We start from the raw sequence: 25,412 nt of genomic DNA, 5'->3' as shown, positions 1-25,412 counted from the left end.
TTTCAGGGGCACCCCACCCCGCCTCTTGCAGAGTCAATTGGGTTAGGTTCCAGCCCACCCACGGCCCACGTTAGAAAGAAAATGGATTGAATTCTTTCTAAGAAAATCACTAAAGAAGGGCTACTCAATTATGAGTTTAAGAGGTTTCTTCCCTAAGGACTACAGTGAAGTTGTACTGGTCAAAAAAAATTTGATAGTAGGTCTGGGTTCACCTGTTGTAAGCACTGCACTAAACAAAGAGAACATCTCATGTCTCCTGTATTATGCTGGAGTGTAAAGTACTGTAAACTGTTGTGAGAATGACAAGAAAACAGTGTGGAGATGACTGTAGATTAAGTGGTCGTTTCCTCCGAAGCGAGGCTGTGGATGTCATGTCTAGCGCGTCCGCTGTTGTGTCTGCCGGGGCCATGTGGGAGCAGGAGAAACCTGTCTGTCCCATGGGTCCAGATTAGAGAAGGTCTGATAGCACGGAGGTTTGCTATGTCTGCCCGGCTGAGGTCATCTATTGTCTCTTTGTGCCCCGGTGCGTCACCGGTCTTCCAGTCCACCGCTCATCGAACCCATCCAAATGTGACCGGGGAGTGACTGCGGGTCAGTCGCCGGTCATGTTGGCCGCACAGAACAACTCCTAACAAACCGTGGGATATTTTCACACCCTCACTGCTGGATTTGACTGTATGAACTCACTTATTTGGTGGGAAATTAAGATTCAATCCAATGAGAGCCAATATAAGAGCTGTACTGCATATTAAAAAATGCCTTTCGACACTTGTCTGATAGTTTGCGAGAACGTCGTATTTGTAGATGACCACGTGTCCCAACAGATTTCGTTTGGATATTCTCATGCATTTGAAGAAACTGTTAGCACTGAAGCCAGGTTCACACAACTGAATTGAGAGACACCAATGTGAGAGACACCACTCATGACGAGGAAAAAAAAAATCATCAAGAGGGTGTTCTTTCTGCTGTTATAGTTTCTGTTATACTCCAGATGACAGTCGGGAGTCTCCTCCACAACTTGTCGGAGTACCAAGACTGAACTGTGAGGGGCAGCATTGTGCCACAGGGCATCCAGACTGTTGGAAAATACAAAGGAAGTCATAGTCGAAGAAGAAATAGAAGACGCTAGGTTAACTGTTAGCTAATGTGGTTAACGGCGTGAGCTTCCGAATTGGCTATCGTTCCATTTCACGTCACATTGACAGAGTCTGTGACTCGACCCAACTTGATGTTGACCACACGCACAAGAATTGGAGTGTGTAAATATTGAACTGTTTTAACGTTTACGATTGCATGGCCAGACTGTTTTCTACGCAGATCGGTGAGGAAAAATCACTCCTAACGTACTCCACACCACACAGAATAATCGCTCAGGATAATTTTAGGGCTCAAATTAGGCCCGATTATCGATATGTGTGTACCCCGCTTAGGTTGAACAATCGGTTTTGTGAATTTGCTTGGATTATTATTATTTTTTTTAATTTTCCCAAATGAAATCGAGGTGCCGTTTGGTCGATTGTTTGCTTTGTGTTGCGAGCTTCAGATACAGTACCGCTAGATGGCAGCAGTGTAAAAATGGAGGTACAACCCAAATAACGGAACAAATTTAACTCGTAAGTCGAATTTCCATTCTAAGGAGAGAGAAATGACTCCAGTGAATCTGTAAAAGGAGAATGATAAATTAGTCTGTAATGTAAAGTTTACCAGAACTGGCTGCTATGTGATCAGAAAGTAATGCCCTTTATTGTGGTCAAGCAGCGTGTGGTTCGTCCCCCAAGGTTGTTATACTGTTCCAAGTAACAGTATACAACTGAAAGTTTTTGATGACAAGGCAGCTCAGTGTTTAATATTAATGTGACAGCATTTACGTGTTAATTTAAAAATCCTTGTATGCTGCTGTTTCTTGCAAAAAATGAACTAGAAAGAAAATGGATTGGTCTAACAAAGAAAAAAGATCCCAATCCTATACTATGGTATACTGTATACTCTGGTCTGCAACATTATTTAATTAGCAGTTAACTCTTAAAAGCCAGCAAATGGCCAATGTAAAGGTAGCAGACAGTGGTGCTGGAAGGGTGTATGTACATCTAAAGTTTTTAGACATTCCAGCCAGTTGCCCTACATGATCACGGACTTAAACACCTGCACATGAAGACAGACACACTCACACGAACATAAGCACACAACAAAAACAGCCACCCGCGGGCTGGAACTTCCTGGGCCTCTTTCATGCGTCAGTTGTTTTGAGTTCCACTTGTTGAAGACTCTCTGTCCCGCCAGCCACACTGTTGTCTGATATTGTGTCACCAGAGCTGTGCATCACACACAAACACACAAAGGAACATCATGTGTTCCAGGATGATGTCCCCACAGTACTATAGTGACTCGTTAAGTGTTTGGGATGATTTCGCCAAAGCAGCTATCAAAATATACAGTAGATGTTGCAAGAGGAACATGTGTGCGCCATTTGCAGCTGAGGGTTTGTTTCTCTCTGTTGGTATGTAATATTATAGTGGTGCTTATTCACTGTGTGCTGTGGTGAGACTACTCTGGCGACAAGCGGAGACTCCATTCATCCATTTTATACAGCGGTTGCGGTTGCTATCCTATAGGCAGAGGTGGGTAGAGTAGCAAAAACGCGTACGCAAGTAAGAGAACTGTTACTTTAGAATAGTATGACTAAAGTAAAAGTAAAAAAAAAAAAAAATAATCTGTGAAAAAAAAACTATGCCAGTACTGAGTAGCTGGTGAGTAATTTCAAATTGATTTTATTTTATTTTATTTTTGGTCAAATTGACAAAAATACTTAATACTAACTAAAATACTAACTTATATTAAGGCATTATAAACAGCCTTAAATTACCGTTCTTTGTTTACACACATGAACCAGTACATAGGGTGATCAGATACAAATTAATTGTATAATTATGGATATTTTCAATTACTTTGAACTTCGAAAAACACCAACTTCAAAAACAATGCGAATTGTGCCCACTTTTGTGCATGAATTGCGGATTGTTTTCCTCCCTGTTCCTGCACAACCCTTTCTAAAGCGAGGAACAGGGAGCTCAAACGGGTCAGATTGGGCCAGACGAACTGCAATTTCAATTCACGTGCTGTGGTTGACCTGTCGGTTTACTTTCACAGAGCATTGCTTTTTGCAAACGCTGAATGGGAAAGCCTCTTGTATAGTTCTAAAGTTCCAACTGGAGTTCTTATAAGCTTAAATGCTGATATTTTTAGCTGCTCTTTTTTGCACTGCCATCCATCCCATTTTCTATACCGCTTATCCTTACTCAGGTTGCGGCCGGGTGAGCTAGAGCCTATCTGTATGGGAAATAAAGATTTCTGCCATGTTTTACATAAATGAGTCACTTTGGTTATGTGTGGGGCCACCGTGACTGTGCTGTCATGTGACTGCCTGGCTCCGTTTGACTGGTGACATGGAGTTAAACCGTCATTTGTAATTACATTGGATTGGTGAAAAAGAGACATGTGACACACGTCTCCATCCCAGCCATCCATTTTCTGAGCCGCTTAACCTCACAAGGGTCGCGGGAGTGCTGGAACATATCCCAGCTATCAACGGGCAGGAGGCGGCGTACACCCTGAACTCGTTGCCAGCCAATCGCAGGGCACATATAAACAAACAACCATTCACACTCACATTCACACCTATGGACAATTTAGAGTCTTCATTTAACCGAACATCAATTTTGTGGGAATGTATGAAGAGGCCGCAGTACCCAGAGTCAAAATTCAAACCCAGATCCTCAGAGTGAGATGGACGTAATAACCACTAGGTCCACCATTTTCTCCAATTTGAGCAATTTCTTAAATAGTACATGCCAATAAAATACTACAGAGCAATACCGTATTATTATTAATATTAATTTTATATTAAAAATATATAGAATGCCACAAAATGACAGTATCAATCTGCCACCGCCTTTCCTTTCCCATTGTTTGCTTGTAAATAGGTTTTTGACTTAGATACTTGAAGTGGAAAGAATACAATTTTATTATTTTACTTCACTTATTAAGATATATAATGAACCACAAGGGCGGCACGGTGGACGACTGGTTAGGAGCGTCAGGCTCACAGTTCTGAGGACCGGTGTTCAATCCCGGCCCCGCCTGTGTGGAGTTTGCATGTTCTCCCCGTGCCTGCGTGGGTTTTCTCCGGGCACTCCGGTTTCCTCCCACATCCCAAAAACATGCATGATAGGTTAATTGCCCACTCTAAATTGCCCGTAGGTGTGAATGCGAGTGCGAATGGTTGTTTGTTTGTATGTGCCCTGCGATTGGCTGGCAACCAGTTCGGGTTCCTGCCCAATGATAGCTGGGAGAGGCGCCAGGACGCCCGCGACCCTAGTGAGGAGAAGCAGCTCAGAAAATGGATGGATGGTTGGATGGATGAACCACAACGCCAGCACGGTGGACGACTGAATAGCAAATCTGCCTCACCGTTTTGGGGACCGAGGTTTAAATCCCAGCCCGGCCTGTGTGGAGTTTGCATGTTCACCCCGTGCCTTGGTGGGGTTTCTCTGGGCACTTTGGTTTCCTTCCACATCCCAAAAACAAGCGTGGTAGGTTGATTGAAGATTCTAAATTGCCCATGGGTGTGAATGTGAGTGCGGACGGTTGTTTATTTCTATGTGCCCTGCGATTGGCTGGCGACCAGTTGAGCGTGTACCCCGTTCTCCCACCCGAAGACAGCTGGGATAGGCTCCAGCAGCCCGCGACCCAAGTGATGATAAGGGCTAAAGAAAATGGATGGATGGATGAACCACAACTGATTTGGTTGTTTGTGGTATTTAGAACATTAAACTTAAGTGGAAAAAAATAACATAATCAACACATTTTACACAGCGCTCCCACCTACATATTACAGTTCAATATCAGATCAAGAACTCTGTTTTAAAGGATATCTGGCCTGATATGGTTCAGAGTGAGGTCAGAGCAACACAAGGCCTTGTTTTATCATAAGGAATTGAAATGACCCCAAATCTCAACACTTTTGTATTGTAAATAATTGGCCATCTATCAGGCCTATCAAACCACAGTGTGGAAATATGTGCAAGTGTGAAGGGGAAAAAAACGCTAAAAGAGCAAGAAATAAGAACAAAGAGAAATGTGTAAATGATTCCCTTCTGGCATGTCTAGTCTAATATCTTTGCCATCAGTTGTGTATTTGTGTGTGTGTGCATGCATTCTGTGTGCTTATATATAATTGTGAAATTTCACATGAAGCTTCCATTCTTGCATGAATAAAGTTGTTGTTGTTTTAGATGTTGCTCAATCCGTCCCAACCTGCCACAAAAAAAAAACAACAACCCAAACTTTCGCAATTAGTTTTTATTAAAATAGCACTCTATCATATCATACTTTATAAAACATACTGTACAGTAATGAAATAATTAAAGAGAATGTAAAGAATGAATCTATTTTCTTTTTGCCAGAAATTTTGCTGCAGTATAATACTGATGTGTATATATGGAGACGGTCACAGAAATATTAGTGGTTCTTCCCAGAGGATAAAGAATACATCCCTGTGAGTAAAGGGGTTATGCGCAACCAACTACTGCATTAGGCAACACAGTACGAAACGCTTCCTTCCGGTTCAGGTGACTGGTGGAGCCCTTTGGCAGGAGACTGGGACAAAGCACCTGTGGAAATATTAAATGTCTACAGTAGTCTGTTTTTTCCTCAAGATGTCTTCAAGAGTTACCAAAGATGACCAAATCTGATGTTTACTCTTCGTTCATGTTTACATACATAAAGTACATGATATACATTGAAGTTTTGTCTGTGTTAACATTTGTCTGAATATGCCAGTGATAAATAACATGTACTAGCAATTTTGGGTTAAAACCATCATGTCATCAACCCTTAGTTATCGCATTCATCGCTGCGCACACAAGTCCGCTGAGCTGGTTTTTCGGTTTGGTCACGTAACGTTCCTCATAAAGCTTATTGTGTTGCTTCGCTGTATGTGTTCAAATAGCTGCTTAAAGGGTTCTAACACAGCAAAAACGTTAGCCCATCTATGGCGTTTTGCATTGTTTGTTAGCATTAGGCTAAACAGACTGTATTAAGCTAAAGCCCTGTGGTTGTTTTAAATATACAACTCGTAATTCTCTTTGTTTTGTTTTGACAGTTGAACTTCAACTAGGAGTGGCATTAAACAGCTTGAAGCCTCTTTTTTTGAAGAATTGTTCACTATCTGCCAAATTGCTGCTGTTCACTGCCACCATACACTGCTTGAATCTCAGGTTTGCTCTCGCAAGTGAAGGCAAAAAAACCCCCAAAAAAACGAAGCAAAAAATCTAGAAAAAACTTGGAAGTCAGGTCACTCGTATCTCAAGGCACCACAGTACTTATTTTATGGCTGTACTTGATATACAGTATTTTAAGAAGTCTGTATTGCAAGGGGGGACCAAATTTCTGATTTGGGCATTGAGCCAGAAAAAAATTATGAAACACAAAACCTGATTGCAAAGTAAGAAAAAAGCAAAAGCTAATTGCCAAGTAAGCAGAACAAACTTCCAAGTTTCCACTAAAAACAATCAACTATCTGGACTAAAGCTTGTCCATGAAAGAAGGTGGCCTGGTTTTTAGGGGATAAAAGGAAGAAAAAAATGCAAATAAAAAATTATGAGCATGGCTTATTGGTTACGTTCCAAACCGCAAATTGCGCAATGAATTTCCATGTGAGTGTAGCCTTGTTTCAAGGTAATATCCCGACTCTCCCCAGAATGAGATCAATTATCAGGACAGCGCCAAGCTTCTATGTGCTTTTAGGAGAACATGGTAGCTTCTCAGTAACCTTGCCTCCTTTAATACTGTCTGGGGACAAATTTGGCTCTCCCTTTTCTACCTATTTTTACGACAACCTGTAATTTGTCTTCCTTTTGTTCATATAAACCAGGGGTCGGCAACCTTATATACTCAAAGAGCCATATACATCGTCTCCCACTGAAAAAAAACAGGATAAGCGGTAAAGGAAATGGATGGAGTCTCTATTTGAGTCTTCCTAGCATTCATGAAATTAAAGCTGAAACTTAAATTATCTAATTATTAAATTACCTGCGTAGGTTTTCTCCCACATCCCAAAAACATGCAGAGTAGGTTAATTGAAGAGTCTAAATTTCCCGTAGGTGTGAATGTGAGTTTGAGTGGTTGTTTGTTTATATGTGCCTGGCAACCAGTTCAAGGGTGGCACCCCGCCTCCTGTCCGATGATAGCTGGGATAGGCTCCAGCACTCCCGCGACCCTTGTGAGGATAAGCGGCTCAGAAAATGGATGGATGGAAAGCCACAGCAGATGGTTAAAAGAGCCACATGCGGATCTGGAGCCATGGGTTGTAGACCCCTGGTATAAACCAACACAGTGGGGCAAAGTCATTTTGTTGATGGCAACAGTTTGACGCTGGAAGAGATTAATTTTTTTTTATGTTACTTCCTATGAGAAAAAAATGAAATCAGTGAGGTTAGAGGCTGAGAGATTCCACTGTACAGTGATGCATGGGGATGCGAGTGGCCCGATTTTGGAGTATTTCGGGATTCAAACCAACATTTAGCCAATTATTTGCTTTGACTTGCCAGCGCAAAGTGCAAACTTGAGATACAAGCACTAGATGATGGCAGTGAACTCAATGCAACTCACTTCACAACAAGCAGCAGTTTGGCAGACAGTGAAAGTTCTTCAAAAAAGAAGGCTTTAAGCTGTTTTTTGCCATTCTCGGTTGAAGTGAACTGTCAAACTAAACATAAGACAGATAATTACATGTTGTGGATTTAAAACAACCAAGTATAGTTTTTGCCTTCGGAAACTCAATTTAGCGTAATGCTAACAAGCAATACAAAACGCCATTGACGGGCTAACAAATAGAACATGTCACGGTGTTATAACCCTTTAATCAATAGATATTTGAATTCAAAGGAGCAGCACAATGTCCACTGAATTGAAAAATATGAAAAAAATATTAAATTATTTATTTCATTTCTTATTGTAATATAACATTATGTTGAATTATGTTATTATGTTATTACTCTGTAATTTTATAAAGTGCAATGTTATGGCATGCTTGTTTCCTTATTAAAAACACATTACAAAAATATGGGTTGTTTTTTGGGGGAAGGTTGGAACGGATTGATGGCGTTTCCATTTATTTCAATGGGAAAAGATAATATGACATACGAGTGTTTTAAGTCATGAGCGAATCAAATTTGTATCTCAAGGCACCGCTTTATCTGATAATGTTATTATGTTTAAAAAAAACAGCTTTCTGGGAAAATTAAGATGATTTATCACAAGAAGGAAAACAAATCCATGAACCCACAAAAGCTCACATGCATGCGACGTTCGGGCTGACGTAGAAGAATCTGGATTAATATGTGGGAAGATTTACAACCTTGGAAACGACGTCCCCTTGCAGATGCATTGCGAGGGCGGGGCCCGCTCTGATATATATTAGTTTCAGCTGTGGGATGGAGCCATTTACGATGCGGTAGCGCTCTCTCGTTCTCTCGACCACAAGTGGGTGGTCCGCAGGGCCCACTTTTATCACAAGTTCATTTATGATCTTGATGTTGTCTGTTTGACTTACTGGAAGTGAGAGGGGGAACTTGTCCAAATCCGGAAGGTCCCATGTGGATGTCGTTGATGTGTCACGGCATGAGGAGTGGCCTTTGGAACGGGGAGCCAGAGGTCGTGACGTAACGTCGGCAAATATGACTAATATGCTTGTTTAGAAAAGATGAGCACTAGTGGGCCAGCTGCCAGCATCACACACACATCATCATGATACAACACACAAAGCAAATCTGACGCCTTGCCGCACAGCATATGATAATAGAAAAAACATAATGACTACCTCCATGTGGCAATAGCTCTGATGGTACCGCAAGTAAACAAACACTTACATCTCATTTAATCAAGTTCAAGGTCAATGGCTTGAACGATGATTTTAACCTTCTCTACCATTGTAGTTTGAATGTGTGAAGCGATAATTGAAAAAATGTTACGTGAGGTACACTACTTGCAAGGCGGATGAAAAACAATGGCCATAATTTTGATTTCTTCAGGTAAATTGATATGAAAATAGAGGTGGAAATTCAAACATAGTTAATATGATGATGGAAAAAAAAAACTGACAGGGCGACCCTCCAAAATGTTTGTCATAATTTTCAGTTCAAGACAGCAGCAGTTACTCACTTTCTGCCACTCGGAAGTACACTGGCATCTATTGGCTAATGTGCGAATGAGCAACATTGTATGACTTGTTCCTTGCTAAACCCAAATAATGACTCGGGTCGACTTGCTTGACTTTTGCGACAGTAACTTGGGACTTGCTCGAAACTTTGCGCTTTGAAACATTGACATGAACTTCATGCAGTGGCTCCACATTTCCTGTGCGCCCAGAGTTTAGGAACACCCTGTAAATTGGGCTGCTCTGGCTGTTTCAGAATAACTATGCCACGGTTCATAGCAGAATGTGTTTATTCTCAGCATATGTGAGACAAGAACGTGTTATTCCAGTGTTTATCCCATTCTAGTCGCTTAATGAGTTTTCCGTGTGGTCGGTATCCTACATAAGGACATATTTGTGTTTCCCGTTTACAGCTGTCCCTTTGTGCAGATTCATTCGGAAGGTCAAATCATTTGCATGCCTGAGAACAAGATGCGATCTAAAAAACAAGGCTTATTTTCCTTTAAGTCCTGCTCGTTAAATTAGAGCAACCAAAACAGTAAAAATAAAAAAAAGAAATAAAAAAAAAAAAAGGAGAGCGTGTTCTCCCAGAGTACGTACTGTATGCTCGCACTGGCAATGTGGGCTCAAGGTGACGGCTTTGCCATGAATTGTGTAAAAATGAGTCATTTAAAATGTGTTGTGCAGGAATATAAACCGGCCTTTCCTCCAAAAAGTTGGAACCAGATGTTGCAATGTGCAAAACAACAGGGCTGCTTTAAACAGTAGGCTTCATTCTATTCTGTGGGGCAGGTTCTTAGGTATCCTGTTCTGTAAGTCAGGTGACTGGGTGTCTTCTGAGTGGAGTTCTTGGACCTCCCATTCATTGAGTCAGGTGGTTGGACCCTCCATGCACCGCTTCTGTAAGTCGAGTGGACCTGCTGGTTAAAATTTGTGCAGCAGTGCAGCTTTTAGACATGTTTTTTTTGGTGGCCTCAGTCTTATGTCTCCGCATTTTGCAGATGATGTGGTTCTGTATGCTTCATCAAGCCTTGATTTTCAACTCTGGCTGGAGTGGTTCGTAGGCATGTCTGAAGCGGGTGGGATTAGAATCAGCACTTGACGATGGTCCTCAGTTGAAAAACGGTGGAGTGCACTCCACGGGTCGGAGATGAGATCCTGCCCCAAGTGGAGGAGTTCAAGTATCTTGGGGTTTTTGTGCACGAGTGTGGGAAGAATGGAGTGGGAGATCGTGGTGACGAAGGAGCTAAGCAGAAAGGTAAAGCTCTCAATTTACTGGTCGATCTACATTCCCACCCTCATCTATAGTCCCGAGCCAAAAGATCCCGGACATAAGCAGCTGAAATGAGTGTCCGGGTTCTCACTTAAATATAGGGTGAGAATCTTGGTCATCCGCCTGATGAGGTGGCTCGGGCATCCGATCAGGATGCCCCCTAGACGCCTCTCTGGGGAGGTGGTCTGGCCATGTCCCACTGGGAGGAGGCCTCAGGGAAGACCCAGGACATGCTGGAGGCTGACTGGCCTTCCCCTGGAAGAGCGTGATGAGGTGGCTGGGGACAGGGAAGTCAGGGCCTCCCTACTTAAGCTGCTGCCCCACGACCTGACCCCAGATAAGCGAAAGAAAACGAGTAGATGGATGACTGTGTTTTTTTGTTGTTTTTTCACTTGGTTCTTCTCTTCTGTGAATTAAGCTATCGAGCCTGCTCTTCGCTTAATCTTTTGGTTGAAGCTCCCTCTTCTTTGAGTAAAATGCTTGGACTTCCGATTCAGTGAGTCAAGTGGTTGGACCCTCCATGGACCTCCTCTTCTGTAAGTTGAGTGGTTGGCCTTCCTCTGCCCTCAGGATTCGGGCCTCCTCTTCTCAGAATCAAGTTGTCGAGTAGGTTGAACATTCATCTTTTAAGGCTTGAAGTTCTTGGGCTTCCTTGGGGAGACATGTTCGGAGTCTTCAGTAAAATAAACATGTATGTTAAATTTAAAGTATCTGTGCTTCGACTTAGTGGTATTACTTTTGCCACCTTTGGCAGCGTGTGAGATCAACTCTACTGCACTAAAGAGAGAGAAGACACTGCATGTCTTATAGTAATAACTTTATAATGTGGAAACGGCGGTACAAAAATAGGATGCATTTATTACTCAGATTTTCACAGTAGGTTACAGACACAAGGAGTCCGTGTGCTGAGTTCAGATTTTCACCACGGACTTGTGGAGTTCATCGGGGCCATCAACACGACACGGACCTGACTCATCTCTGATGGCGCGACATCAAGTGTTGGCTACTGTGGTCCATTCCGAGACTAATTCGATCTTCTCCACTACATTCTTTTGGGGAATTCTGACCAAATTGAAGCAGCCAAAACACGTGTCCTACAAAACCTTGTATTTACAAAATAAAACAAAAACAAAGGCAAGCGTTCCACAGAGGAGGTATTGTTGAAAAAAACAAAAATAAATGTTCAATGTCAGGAATGTTTGGATGTGGTTGTTTATGGAAAGTTATTTGAGCATTTAGTGGATATTCTTGATATCCAGCTTTATGTCCATGTAATAGAATTTGTCCTTGCTAGTTAAGACAATTCAGCGCAATAGTAGAAAAATTGTGTCCCAGGAACATTACGACTACTAGAGCCACTTTTGGCCTATTACTACACAATTAAACCTTAATGAAAAACTACTGTACTACACTAGTAACACTACTAGGCCCAAATAGTAGCCATGTCTCCGACACGAGTAGCCCCCTTATCATGATATCGAATCAATATTCAGCATTGAATAAATATGAGCATTTATCCTTGATAAGTAAGCTACTAGTGTGACACATCTACTTATTGGGCCTACTGTTTCTAGTGCAGCAGAGTAGTATACTGGTAAGGTTTTGTTGTTGCCAAAAGTGGCATTTGTAGTGGGAAACAAAGGCTGGGTATCAAGAATATTGAATAAATGCTCAAAAGGCTTTCCAAAGTAAACATTAAATACTTTACAGGTACATGCTTTGCTAAAATACTAAACAACTACTTTATCACTCACAGTGCGGCTTTGAAATTTCCCGAGCTATATAAACTTGGTCTTAGCTTTCTGCTCAGATTTCATCCCATCGACATAATGAGGAGAAGACTGTGCTTGTCATAAAACTAGGCCATAAAAATGCGGTCGTCAGTGGAATAAAAACAAAGCACAATAAATATATAGTTTTGAGTCAGCTTTCCCAAGGATACATGGATTTGTTATTAGGATAAAATCATAAATAGTTATTGATACCTTCTCCAATAAATAGTTGCGGTGTTCTATTTACAATATGAACACGTCTCCCGTGGAGTTCTGTCTCTTGTGATGCGTTCATCTGCCCCGAACTAACCGGAATGCAGTTTTCAATCAAGCTCTTCCAAACAGTGGTGTAGCGTGGGTTACTTGTGGATCCGTAGCGATCACTCGGTTCACCAGTTTAGTTTTTAGCCGTCTTTACCTTTTAGGGCCGCCGCAGTTGTGGGCATTGTGACAGAGAGGGACTTAAATGTGTAGATGAGATTAAAGCAAGCCACTAGACACTGTTAAGGCACTTGTTGCAAACACAGTAAAGTGACCACGACGACTACATATGTTTTAAAATTTTGCACACCCCTCAAAGTTTTCCGACCACCCCCTTTTTGCCAAACACACGCTTTGCACCTCCCCCACTCTATGCCACTGCTTCCATACTGTACTTCTCGCTCATTTTGATATGACAACAACGACTACGATTATTGTGACATATTTTTGACATTTTTCATAGCCCCCAAATTTTTTACATTTGTGCACCCCCAAATTTGCACCCCAGGGTGACCACATTGAAAAATGTTTTGCCCTAGTGCACCCGCTCTCGACGCACCACCCCAACGCTACACCGGCCACTGCTTGCATACCAATAATTCTCGCTCATTTTGATGTGACTACTATTTGTATGACTTTTTTTTTTTTGCGCACCCCCAAAACATTACACCCGGGTCAACTATTCCACACTACAACACAGCTTCCGTACCGTACTTTTTGATAACTTCGGACAATGCGAAAGTGAGCCAAACAAGTTGGAGTCAGCGTTTATAGCCAAATTGTGTTTGTCTGTGGCATGGTGCATTACTCTAGTAGATTTTCAAAACATATAAAGCAAAGTTTGAGGACAGATAGGGACTCTTAAACGGAAGTCTAAAATGATCACTTTTTAAATATTATGACCACTACTATTACATATTTTTGGAAATGTTATGCACCCCCAAATTTCCCCCCGGGGCTACCACTCTGCTCGCACCTCCCCAACGCCACGCCACTGCTTCCATATCAAACAAATTGTTTACAAAAGGGAGGGATGATTGTCACATAATCAACAGAGGTCAGCTCGTGGTGTATTTGTCCACGTCTATATGGCGTTTTCTTCGCTGCCGTCAAACACGTGCGGTTTCCTCGGAGGACCTGCAAAGACGTGATGATGAGATAAAGGAAGAGATTTAAGAAAGCGTTCTCATTTCTCCTTACTGTTGCAGGGGCCGTAGTGGCGGACTCCTATGGAGCGGCCAAGGAAGCAGGTGGCGCGGCGCAGGTGGCAGGCGCTGGGGTACGTGATGTTGTCGTTGCCGCAGATGGGCTGCTCGGAGGGCAGTGGTTTTGGGCAGGGCGTGGAGCGGCACATGACACAGTGGGCGCTGTTGGTCTGGTCCGTCACACAAGTGTGTGTTCCTGGACACACTACGTTGGAGCACGACTCTGTGCAAATACAACAAAATAATCATCCTTTTCATTTATTTTGATACAGCTACTACTACAATATATATATATATATTTTTTTGTGCACCCCATGGTAAGCACTCTGTTTCCATCCTGTCATTTTCTTCCATTTTGGTATGACTACTTTACCTCTACTACTACGACCCCCATAATATTACAATCCATGGCAAACCCTCTCTTGGAACCTCATCCATCCTACAACACTGCTTCCATACCACAATTGTCACTCATTTTGATTTGACTACTATTGCAAAATAAATTTTGAATTTTGTGCACCCACCAATTTTTATTTTTTTCCCCCCTGGGGAAACCACCCTCCTTGTACCTCTCCCACGCTACGCCATTGCTTTCATACCCGTAATCATCACTCATTTTGAGATGACTGTTTTAAGACACATTTTTTGATAATTCATGCATCCCCACGATTTTGCACCCTGGGGTAATTATCACCCTGTCAGATATGCCATAGTATGTTACTGCTTTCATACTATACTTCTCTTATTTTTATAGGACTACAAGTATTACTTTTATTTTTGCGCAAGAACTTTTGAGCCATGGGTTGAACACAAATGGTGCAGCAACACATGTAGAAAGACAATATAAAAGTATTCACAGTCATATATTCTTTATCCTCTACATAGAATGACTAATATTAGGGCGATACTGATGAGCTGAGAAAGGAATTGAGATGTATTTTACTGTATGATTTTATAAAGTACAGTGTTATGGAGTGCTATTTTTCCTCAACTAAAATACACATGACAAAATTGTTTGTTATTTTTGGGGGGGAAGGCTGGAACAGATTAATGGCATTTCCTTTCATTTCAGTATGAAACAATGATTTGGGATATGAGCGTGTAGAGTTTCAGGTGTGGTCAAACTTGTATCTCAAAGCAATGTAATTCCTATGGCATTTAGGGGTGCACATAATAGGACCCTGAAGTCCCAAAATTGAGAACCCCTGGTGTAAACGTCACACACACTTACTTTTGCACTCTCCCTGGTACATGACCTCCAGGTCGGGGTGTCCCATGCAGCGGGCCATGAGCAGGACACATTCGTCCTTGTACGACTTCCCGTCGCTGCCGCAGACGGCGTGCCTGCGTCCGATGTGGGAGCAGTCTGGGGCGCACACACACTGTGGCCTTCCCATCTTCATCTTGCACACTTTCCCGGCACCGCACTTCACACCCTCACACGTCTCTGCAAAAGAAGTGGTTTTCACTTTTATGCACTGGTGTGAAGTAAAAAAGTACAAATACTTTTACTGTACTGAAGTTGATTTTTCAGGTATGTGTACAGTACATGACTTGTGGACAGAATGTGAGTACTTTTGCCACCTCTGCTTTTATGAGACCGCAAGTGGTTCTCTTTCATAGACTAGACGCCCACACAAGTTTTAACCTCACCTTATATTTACAATAAACACATCGCTTTTGGTGAGCGGTACGCACGGGGGCGTCGCGCCTGATGGAATGCGGGCCTGTCGTGTTTTCATAACACGTCCAATGTGAAGCGGCTGCACACAGACACAGCCTAAGCTCCTGCAGAGGTAGGAGAGGGTGGAGCGGCAGTCGGAGGAGTTCAAATGACTTTTGCGGAAAGTTTTACGTCCCGAGAGATGAGGAAGACAAGCTACGTTACCGGCGCTCGGTAGGAAGTGTAATCCTACGCGGAGCAGAGTCCACACCAAACAATACAGGCCTATCTGTTCCCAGGACCTTTGAGGAGAAACCTTTTCCCATCAGGCACCATTTCAGGTTTTAGAAAGTCCTCCAAGGACCATATTAAATTTAAGAAGAATACGATGCAACGTTAAAAATATTATTTATTATTATACTGTATATTACCTGTGGATTGAATGCTTATGTGTTTTTTAAGAATTGTTCATTAAAATGTTTTATTAGGTTCTGCGCTCATACAAAGGCCGTCTTGAAATTGCTTTGTTTCTTTGCTGTTATTTGTCTCTCTAAATAAATCACAAATTCTGCATTTCAGTAGGTGGTATCTTTTTAAAATTCAGCCCCCGAAGCCCATTTCAGATAGCAGCATGAAATTTAGTAGGCATGTCTCTCATAAATAGTTCCACAAAAAAATCTCAAAAAGCCATGTCCAAAAAGACAGAGGCGACCTGACAGTTTGGTTTGAAGCAGACATCTTAAGAGTCATTTTCATGTGTTGTTAAAAAACAATATTGCCTAAGAGAGTTTGTCTGATTGATATGAAAAAAATAAAAATACAAATTTGAAGCAGTTCTACTAGACTGGTAGGTGAGACTACATTTTTTGTTTTTGTCACTATGCAAGTTTGATGGCTGGCCATAAAAGACTCTAATTGAAGTGTCAAGCAGCGATGAACTGGCCATCACATGCTGAACTTGTCGAGCCAAGCTTTGCTTTCTTTCATGGCAAATCATCAAACTTCTGTGCCAGGCTATGCCCATACACCATGGTGACAGCACAAAGTCTTCCTAATTAGTGTCACCTATGTCTACTGGTATACCTGGTTCAAACCACATTTCAAATGGTTTTTCTTCAGGTAAGTCGGCTTCCTCCCAAATTCCCAAAACATGCATGTTAGGTTAAATGAAGACTACATTGTCCATAGATGTGAAAGGGAATGGTTGACCATCTACAAGTGCTATGAGATTTCCTGGCAACCAGTCCGCGATGTAGCCACGTCTCGGCCAAAGTCAGCTGGGATAGGCAAGAGCTCACCCGCAACCCTAATAATCACAAGGGCTATAGAAAAATGGATGGTGAAACTGAAAATAAGTAAAATACATTGCCACCAAGATACATACAATTATTGTTACACTTGGAACGTTCCCGATACTGCCTTGCCACAGAATGTCAAGTAGGTGCTCATTAAGGGTCGTCCTCCATGAGTGTTCTTACTCCCTTTCCAATTTGAAGGATGTATTAACTTAAACCAGACATGCGGTGAGATGTACTGTGTGGTACCCTTCTGCCTGCCCCTCCAACATCTCTTTCTTTGAGTTTGGCGTCAAGTCCAGATGAATCGCATGACCACATAACTCAACAGCTCAAGTGAACCTGGATGAACCTCGCGGAGATTTTATCGTAGGAAACTCCTCTGGACAGCTGGCAGGAGTTATATGGAGCGCCTCACATTTTCTCTCTGTCTCTCTCATTCATGTCTGCATTTTGTTAGCAAAACCACATCGGCAACTTGAGTGCGTTAAATGGTTGCACAGTGCACAACATGACTAAAACTACCATAAATGCACAAGGAGGTACTGTATGCTACACGAGGTTACATTACGTATAGCTGCACAATGTAATTCAATGCAATACAAGAGCTCGATCAAAAACATTCTTCTTAGTTTTGATTGACACATCACTGACAAATCTGTATTACTGTGATTGTACAACATTGCTCTATGATATTCAGAGGTGTATTATGATGCTACATTTCCATTTGTTTTATTAAATACAACATTAATCACTTTGACACCTGTTTGTATTGAAAGTGGACACTAAAATTGTATTACTTATCATTAATTCCAGCATTTGGATAGTGAGTGAGTGCTTTTACCTTTTTTCACCAGCACAATTGATTTGATATTCTTATTCTTATACAACCTTTGGATAAAAATAAGAAACCAAACATCTTTTTCATATTTTGATTATTTTTAAATTTCTACAAATAAATGTTCTAAATGGCAGTATTTGTACTTTGAATTTGGGTGTTATGTTGTCAGTAGTTTATAGAAGATTTTTTTTTTTTTTGTAATTTGATTCAACTTAATATATACCTATAGAGGAAATGATAATTTTGCCGTCGTCTTTTAATTTTTTACAGCGCTGTATGTTTTTGTGCTTTACATTTTACTGTACATTGTTTGATTCTTTATTAGAGTGTACATTTAAATCAGTATTACCTGTATACATGCACTGTATTAATATGTTGTGCGCAGTATTGACCATCTCATGTTGCTAACTGAAGGTAACAAAATTATTTTAATTAACTTAACTTAATCAATTTAATTACTTATAAGATATTAGAAACAGGTCTTAGTATGATGTAGTGTGGTTTTACACCAATGCAAACTACAACCCCTGCAAATAAGCACATTGTTAAATGAATAACTAGTAAATGAATAAAATTTTTTTGATGTTTTGGATCTCATTAGATTGTGTAGGTGTACCTAATGGGTAGGGTCTGTGAATGTACAAGAACAATTTGCATGTGTTTTCCTACAAAATGTCCCTAATCATTGGCTGGGGACCAGTCCAGGGTGTAGCCCACTTCCAACCCAAAGTTAGCTGGGATAGGCTACACCTTACCTGTGACCCTAATGAGGACAAGTGCTATAGAAAATATATGGGTGGATGTTGTCCAATTAATATTGTGTCACAAGCAACGTAATTAAATGCCCTTTTAGTAAAACGTGAAACCTAAAATTACACAAGTTTCTTTTCTCAAGTTGTTTACCTTTGCAGGGTTTACAGGAGACGATGCCGAGGAAACCCAGCAGGCTGACCTCGTTCATGGGTAGACTGTTGTTGGACCACGCCGTGTCCAGTCGGCCCCCTGTGCAGCATTCCTCTCTGGTGACCCCTTTCATCAGCACCATGTCGCACCGCTGGCTCTGCTGGAGCCAGCACATCCCCGCTGCAAAAAATAATAAATTATGAGTCGAGCAGGTAGATCGATAGGTAGGCATGGAGAGAGAGAGAGAGAGAGCGAGAGAGAGAGAGAGAGCAAGAGAGAGAAAGACAAACCCCAATTCCAATGAAGTTGTGACGTGTAAATAAAAACGGAATACAACGATTTGCAAATCCTTTTCAACCTATATTAAATTTAATACACTACGAAGACAAAATATTTAATGTCCAAACTGATAAATGTTTTTGGTTTTTTTGCAAATATTCACTCATTTTGAATTTTACGCTGGCAAGACATTCCCAAAAAGATAAGACAGGGGCAACAAAAGACTGAAAATTGAGGAATGTGCAAAAAAACACCTCTTTGGAACATTCCACAAGTGAACACGTTGAAGGAACACTTCAGAAAGCCATTGTCTCTTAACACAGTTCGTCATCTACAAATGCAAGTTAAAGCTCTATCATGCAAAGTGAAAACCATTTAGTGCCCATGGCGTGGATAACTTTGCACATCTGTGAAGGAACCATTAATGCTGAAAGGCACATACAGGTTATAGAGCAACATATGCTGCCTTCTAAGCAAAGTCTTTTTCAGGGAGGTCCCTGCTGATTTCAGCAAGAGAATGTGATGCATCAATTTGCATGTGTTACAACAGCGTGGCTTCGTAGTAAAAGAGTGCGAGTTCTAGACTGGCTTGCAAGCAGTCCAGACTTGTCCCCCATTGAAAATGTGTGGTGCATTGTGAAGCACAAAATACGACAGGGGAGGCCCTGCACTGATGAGCAACCGAAGTTGAACATCTTTAACATAAACTGAAGTTAAACATTTCAAACATATTTGCAATAAACTATAAAGTTTATCAGTTTGATCATTATACTGTATGTCTTGTCTTTCTATTGTATTCAATTAAATATACTGTAGGTTGAAAAGATTTGCTAATCATTGTAATCTGTTTTCATATGTTTTATTCAATGTCCTGACTTCATTTTATGTATACTGTATGTATGTTTATGTATACATGTAGCAAAATAGATTAGGTAGGTAGGCAGGCAGGCAGGCAGCCAGGCAGGAAGGTAGGTAGGTACTGTAGGTAGGTGCTGTAGGTAGGTAGGCAGGCAGGCAGGCAGGCAGGCAGGCAGGCAGGCAGGCAGGCAGGCAGGCAGGCAGGCAGGCAGGCAGGCAGGCAGGTAGGTAGGTACTGTAGGTAGGTCAATTAGGTAGGTGGATTGCACAGACAGGTAGACTCAGCCTATGGGTAGGTAGATAGATTCGTTAGTAGATTAGGTCAATAGATTCGGTAGGTAGATTCGGAAAGTAGGTAGTTAGGTAAGTAGATTCCAAAGACAAGTCACTCGACAAGTGAGCATAAAATGGCTAACTAATTGTCTTGACTTTTGATCCAGGTTTCGGAGACATTTTTATCTGTCATTTTTGCTCCACCCAAACGTATTGAAATATATTGTATTGGAATTGCAATTACATCAACATAAATAATGTCCATAAACTAACGATAAACATTACATTAATTAAAGTGTCAAAAACAAAAATTAATAAAATACATTTGCCAAGTAATCATGCGCCTGATTGATGATCTGCAAAAATGAAAATGGTAAACAAAAATTCACCTGTGACCCAAGTTAGTGCATATCAACCAAAACTTCCATCAATTTTGTTCTTTCTAATAAGTGATGCTATTTCCAGTACATCATGGACACGTAGGAAGCTGTTTTGCACAATAACGGGAAATATACACCTATTCATGCAATTATTACCAGTAATCACAAGTCCACTTACCACTGGCAGGATTCCTCCCAATCTGACAAAACGTGACAATAACAGCAAACACCACAAAGTTCTTCATCTTGTGCTGTACTTCTAAAAAGTCACTTCAGGGGATAGAAGTGATGTTCCTCCGGCTCTAACCTTCTCACACTAACTTGCTGCAGAAGCCACTCTCCCTTTATGTGAATGAATGTGTTGTGACTAAGTAATGTTGCCGCCCCCTCCTCCTCCACCCTCCTCCTCTGTATAAATATTTAGCCCAGATGGAATTATGCTGCTGGGATGGGCGCTGCTTTCAGCCAGTAATAAGACAGGGCAGGCACGACACTTTGACGCGGACTCAATTTACACAGTCGGGAAATGATCCCTCCGAGTGCCAGACGCTGGCCACTTACATGACCTCATAAATTCCATAGTAGACTAATTACAGGCTTATTAAGTGCACTGGTGTAGCTTTGCCTTTTTGTCACTAACATACAAGAAATAAAGTTGTTTGCACAGACTATTTGAAGTGTTTGGGTAAACACTTGATATTGGTGAATAATCACTGAATGTGGATGGAGTCATATACCAATAGGTCCAGAATTATTTAAACAGTATTTTTTTTCTTTGTACAACATCACATGGGATTTAGAATAAAACAAGAAGGGTAGACATTCAACAAAATATGGCATTTACCATTGAAGAATTGCATGCATTTTATGTATAATACTGAAATTTTCAGGTGCTCAAAGTATTACTGTACAGTATGTGACATTACTATTTTAAATATAACCATCTGTGATGAAAATCAATCTATCAAATCTGGAGCCCGTGGACTTCATTGAATTCTGAGTTTCCTCACTGGAGATGCTTTGCCAGGCCTTCACTTGCAGCTTGTTTTTGGCACTTGCTGCCTTCACTTTTGCCTTCAGTAAGCATATGTGATGAAAGTATTCATAAACTGTACTTAAATAAAACAGACACATGACTCATGTTAAAAAAGATCAGTTTTCATAACTTGGCACAATGATAAAGACATTTTGGCCTGTTTTTATGCTATCAAAGCAACTTCGCCATAGTTTTACTAACATTGTAAACAGACCCATGTGGACTGCATGACTCAGGTGGTTGAGTGGTCGCCTACAAGCCAGAAGGTTGTGGGTTTGATCCTGAGCTCTTGTGACCATGTTGAAGTGTCCTTGAACAACATTGAAGTTGCTCCTGATTCTGTATCATCAGAGGGGGGAAAACATCTTACCTGTATGTGTTTTTTTTCCCCCTTCAGATTAGACAGACTTTTTGAACATCAGCAAGTGGTGTTTTGTTTTTTTGGCTGGCACAAGATACATACGCATTTGCCACAAATCATTCTGGTAGCCGACAACATCAAATTATTCTCTCAAATAAGGTCATAGTTCTCCTCAAATTATGTTGCGTTATCGTCGTTAATGTTCCCTGGTTCACGTTCTCCATGTGCATGTTTTTTGGGCCTTAAAAGTCCCCAGGATCCCAATCACTCAGTTAAGCAGTAATGATATCAACCTGTTTGCTTGACCTCTATTTAATTTTTTTTTTTTTTCAAGATTTTGTCGTCACCGGTGGAGGTATATAGATACACCCCACAATTCATCATCAATAGATACCCATGAGCCCGTTACATTGGCATGGCATGACTCTGCCTCATCTATTTTTGACAAATGATTTACTTTGCAGGATGAGCTTTTACCATTCATTCTCTGACATTCGGATACAAGTTGACCATGTTTTCTTCTGTCCAAAGAATTTGATTCCACAACATTGGAGGTTATGCTTGATTTTATCCATCCATCAAAGTCTAATCAGGCCTTCCTGTTTTTGAATGTTACCAGTGGTTTGCACCTTGTATTGAGTCCTGTGTGCTTACATCCATGAAGGAATCTCTTAGCTTTAGATTTTGACAATGATACACCAGCCCAGAATATTCAGAGCCTCTGTTGATGTTGTGAGGGATGTTGGCAAAAGGATTCTATCATCATCTACTTTAGTCATCCTGTGTGAAATGCCAAGAGACATTTCGAACGTAAAGGAATGAGATGTTTTTCTAAGTGAAAAGCAAGTCAAGACTTTTTGAAGGCAAAGAGATGGAATAGTATTCAATGAACAAGTCAGTGCCCTGATCTCAACCCAATAGAGCATACTGTTTACTACTACTACTAGTACTTCAATCCATTTTCTATGCAGTTTGTCCTCACTCGGGTTACAGGTGAGCTGGAGTCTATCCCAGTTGACTTTGGGCGAGAGGCAACAGCGTACATCCTGACCTGGTTGCAGAACAATGATATCACTTGGTCCAAATGCCTTGAAGGTACTGTACACAAGATGTATGTTTTTTTTAAATGGTGAATGTCATACGTTTGTGAAAACATTTAGATTCAAGCTAACACTTCAACTTGATAATTTTCTTTCAAATCCACTGCGATGGTGTATAAAGGAAAATCTAAAATTCTGTTATTGTCCAAATACTAATGGAACCGACTGAACTGGCCTTCTTAATGTGGTTTCTTTGATTGAAACCAGAGATTGTGATCTCAGACACTATAAACGGGGGGCTACCTCTACCCAGCATGTGCCAAGTCTAATTCATATCAAGTGCCTACCATGATCAGACCATTCCAGCGTTGCCACAGGTTGTTGACAGTCTGATTTCGCTGTTATCTGATCCAACTGCTGCGGTTGCAATGATTCCTCAACTTGTGGTAAATGAAAGTGTGGGAAGGAAGGAGGGAGTGAGGGAGAGAGTGAAGGTACTCTGTTCTTCAAGGCTAAGTGCTAATATGAACAATATTTGAAATGCAATAACCTTCAAAACTGCAAACATTTTGACATTTTTTTAAACCCAAATTGGTATCTTTGAGTTAGCACTTTAGCATATATACTGAATTTTTATACAATATTCCAAATAGTGGTAGACAAGCATCTCTTACTGGAAAATGGTCAAAGCGGTCGTGTCTTAGATGCTAATTATTCCATACTGAATATTTACTACTCCAACACAAGTATTAGATCTGTTAGGGGTAAGGTCTTTATTTGTGAACATGCATTTTAGAATAATATTACAATGCCAAACTGGTTTGTGTGTTTTTCGCATGGCAGGGCGAGCTTTAACTAACACCTCAAATCTCATCACATTGATTGGATTCTAGGTTGACTGACTCCTGTCTCCATCTAACTCCTGAAGAAGCCATTAGCCTAGAAATTCACAAACGTTTACCATCTTGCACTGGGACATATTGCACACATAATTGTTAGTGTTAGTTTCAGGAAACCGTGTTTGTCTATTGTAAAATCAAGTTTTCTTGTATAGCCCTAAATCACATAAGCGTCTCAATGGACTTCACAGGACCACAGTTGACAAAGATGGTGACATCCCCTCATCTGAACCCGCAGTTGTTGTGATAAGTCACATGAAGGTTAGATTACATTTTATGACCAATATTTTGCAGAAATCCTGGTAATTCCAAAGGGTTCACATACTTTTTTTGCCACCTGTCCCTAAAGGGACATGAGAAAAAGAAAAGAAACTTGTTTCTCATTCTAACGAGAAACTTTCTCCGTAGTGCCACAAATAAATAAAAACAAATTGTAATCTTTTTACCAACATAAATTTCAGCTTTGCAGAAACCACTTGCGTGTTGTGGGAATGACAGTATGACATTATGTAAAAACGTGTATTTTAGATGTGGCATTTAGTTATTTAAGTGGAACAGCAAAAGCCACTTTTCGAGCCAATATGCATGTTTGTAAGTTTGTACATACCATTATCCTTTACTTTGTATTTACAAACATTTGTTACGATGTTCTGAATGCACCGCATATGGTTGTTAAAGCATATGACAATAGGGTGTTTAAATGCTGCAAGTTGAAATCACAAGATGAAATTGTAAGAAAAGTGGGCCCTCGGTTTTACGCGGTCACGACATGCGTTTTCGTGGTTACCAATAGTCCACAATGAACTACTTTAGTGAGCGGGGCATGATTATGTTTTCATAAGAAGGCGCAGTCTGTCACTGTCATGCTTATTGTTTTTCATTTGTTTGTTCTTCTTTATGGCCAAGAATATTTTTTGAGTCACATTTTTACTGTAACTACGACTTCTGCATTTGAGTGGGTTAGTGATGGACTACGGCACATTCCCACTTATGTACAAATTTGTGTTACGTCACCGCTGTAGGAATGGAACTCCATCATAAAACGACGGACCCTATGTATATTTTTTCAAGCGCAGGGCAAGTAACTAGGAAATAAAGACTTCTCACACAATTTTATGTATTTTTGTGACCAAAGAAGAGGCTTGTGTTGTCATATTTGATCCAAACATCTGCCTCTGCACCCATTCACCTTCTGACTACTAAGTCTGTCTGACACCATTTTTTTTCATGTTCTCTTTGATCGAATTCTTTCTTTCTTTCTTTCTTTTTTTTAGGAAAGTATCACATGTTGTAATATCCCAGTCCTCGTGAAGGATGTCAGTTTCCTTCATTAGGGGAGATCCCCAGGGCCCTAGAAGGAATGCCGCCTGACCTGGGAGGGGAGGAGAATACCAAAAGCGAGCCCTTGAGCCGTGGGTGGCCTGCTTCTTTCACTGGGTCTCTGCCCGTTCACTCATATGGTTTGCATCACGGCTGCCGATCCATACAAATGAATACAGCATGGTGGGGAATGGGGAGCGCCCTCAAATGCATGCTCTTTCGCACGTAACGGGGCCCCCTTTCATGTAGCGGGACTCCGTGAGACGGCATAATAATCGCACGATGCACTGTGTCCAACTTGAACTAGACACACATCTGCATTTCTGACTGACTGGGCAAGTGTGGAGCACTCTGGTTGGAAGGCCAAAATGTTTGTGCTCATGCGGTGGAAGACATCACTGTCATCTAGTGGCGAAAGGTTGGCATCCTGAATAACAGTGTCGGTCATATCAGCACATTTAAATAAACCATTTTCCAGCATAATCTTGGTTAAAACTATATTTATATGTATAGTATTGGTGATCCATGTATAATCGTTG

The 25,412-nt window shown here is 41.1% G+C and overlaps 1 protein-coding gene across 3 annotated transcripts; it reads right to left on the bottom strand.

Moving 5' to 3' along the window:
* Positions 1-13,135: 13,135 nt before the first annotated feature.
* On the bottom strand, positions 13,136-20,549 carry fstl3 (follistatin-like 3 (secreted glycoprotein)). 3 transcript variants are annotated; one of them, XM_061683866.1, is made up of 6 exons: positions 20,396-20,486; positions 19,687-19,850; positions 18,428-18,607; positions 14,957-15,172; positions 13,721-13,948; positions 13,136-13,657 (listed from the first exon to the last, which is right to left on the bottom strand). In XM_061683866.1, the coding sequence occupies exons 3-6, from the start codon at positions 18,600-18,602 to the stop codon at positions 13,605-13,607; spliced, it is 672 nt and encodes a 223-aa protein (XP_061539850.1). In that variant the 5' UTR covers positions 18,603-18,607; positions 19,687-19,850; positions 20,396-20,486; the 3' UTR covers positions 13,136-13,604. The 3 variants fall into 3 exon arrangements, with proteins under 3 accessions (XP_061539850.1, XP_061539851.1, XP_061539849.1); XM_061683867.1 differs by having other exon boundaries at positions 19,801-19,850; XM_061683865.1 differs by lacking the exon at positions 19,687-19,850 and having other exon boundaries at positions 20,396-20,549.
* Positions 20,550-25,412: the final 4,863 nt, after the last annotated feature.

This window comes from Phycodurus eques, chromosome 8 (assembly GCF_024500275.1).
Source record: "Phycodurus eques isolate BA_2022a chromosome 8, UOR_Pequ_1.1, whole genome shotgun sequence".
NCBI classification, from domain to species: Eukaryota; Metazoa; Chordata; class Actinopteri; order Syngnathiformes; family Syngnathidae; genus Phycodurus; species Phycodurus eques.
This window is presented reverse-complemented; position numbering and strand designations above follow the sequence as displayed.

Excerpts from the sequence above, each read along its gene's own strand:
- fstl3 (XM_061683865.1), bottom strand. The coding sequence starts at position 20,462 with ATGAAGAACTTTGTGGTGTTTGCTGTTATTGTCACGTTTTGTCAGATT. Across the intron at positions 18,608-20,395 it reads TGGGAGGAATCCTGCCAGTG|CGGGGATGTGCTGGCTCCAG; the intron begins GTAAGTGGACTT and ends TATTTTTTGCAG. Across the intron at positions 13,949-14,956 it reads GTACCAGGGAGAGTGCAAAA|AGTCGTGCTCCAACGTAGTG; the intron begins GTAAGTGTGTGT and ends GTATTTGCACAG.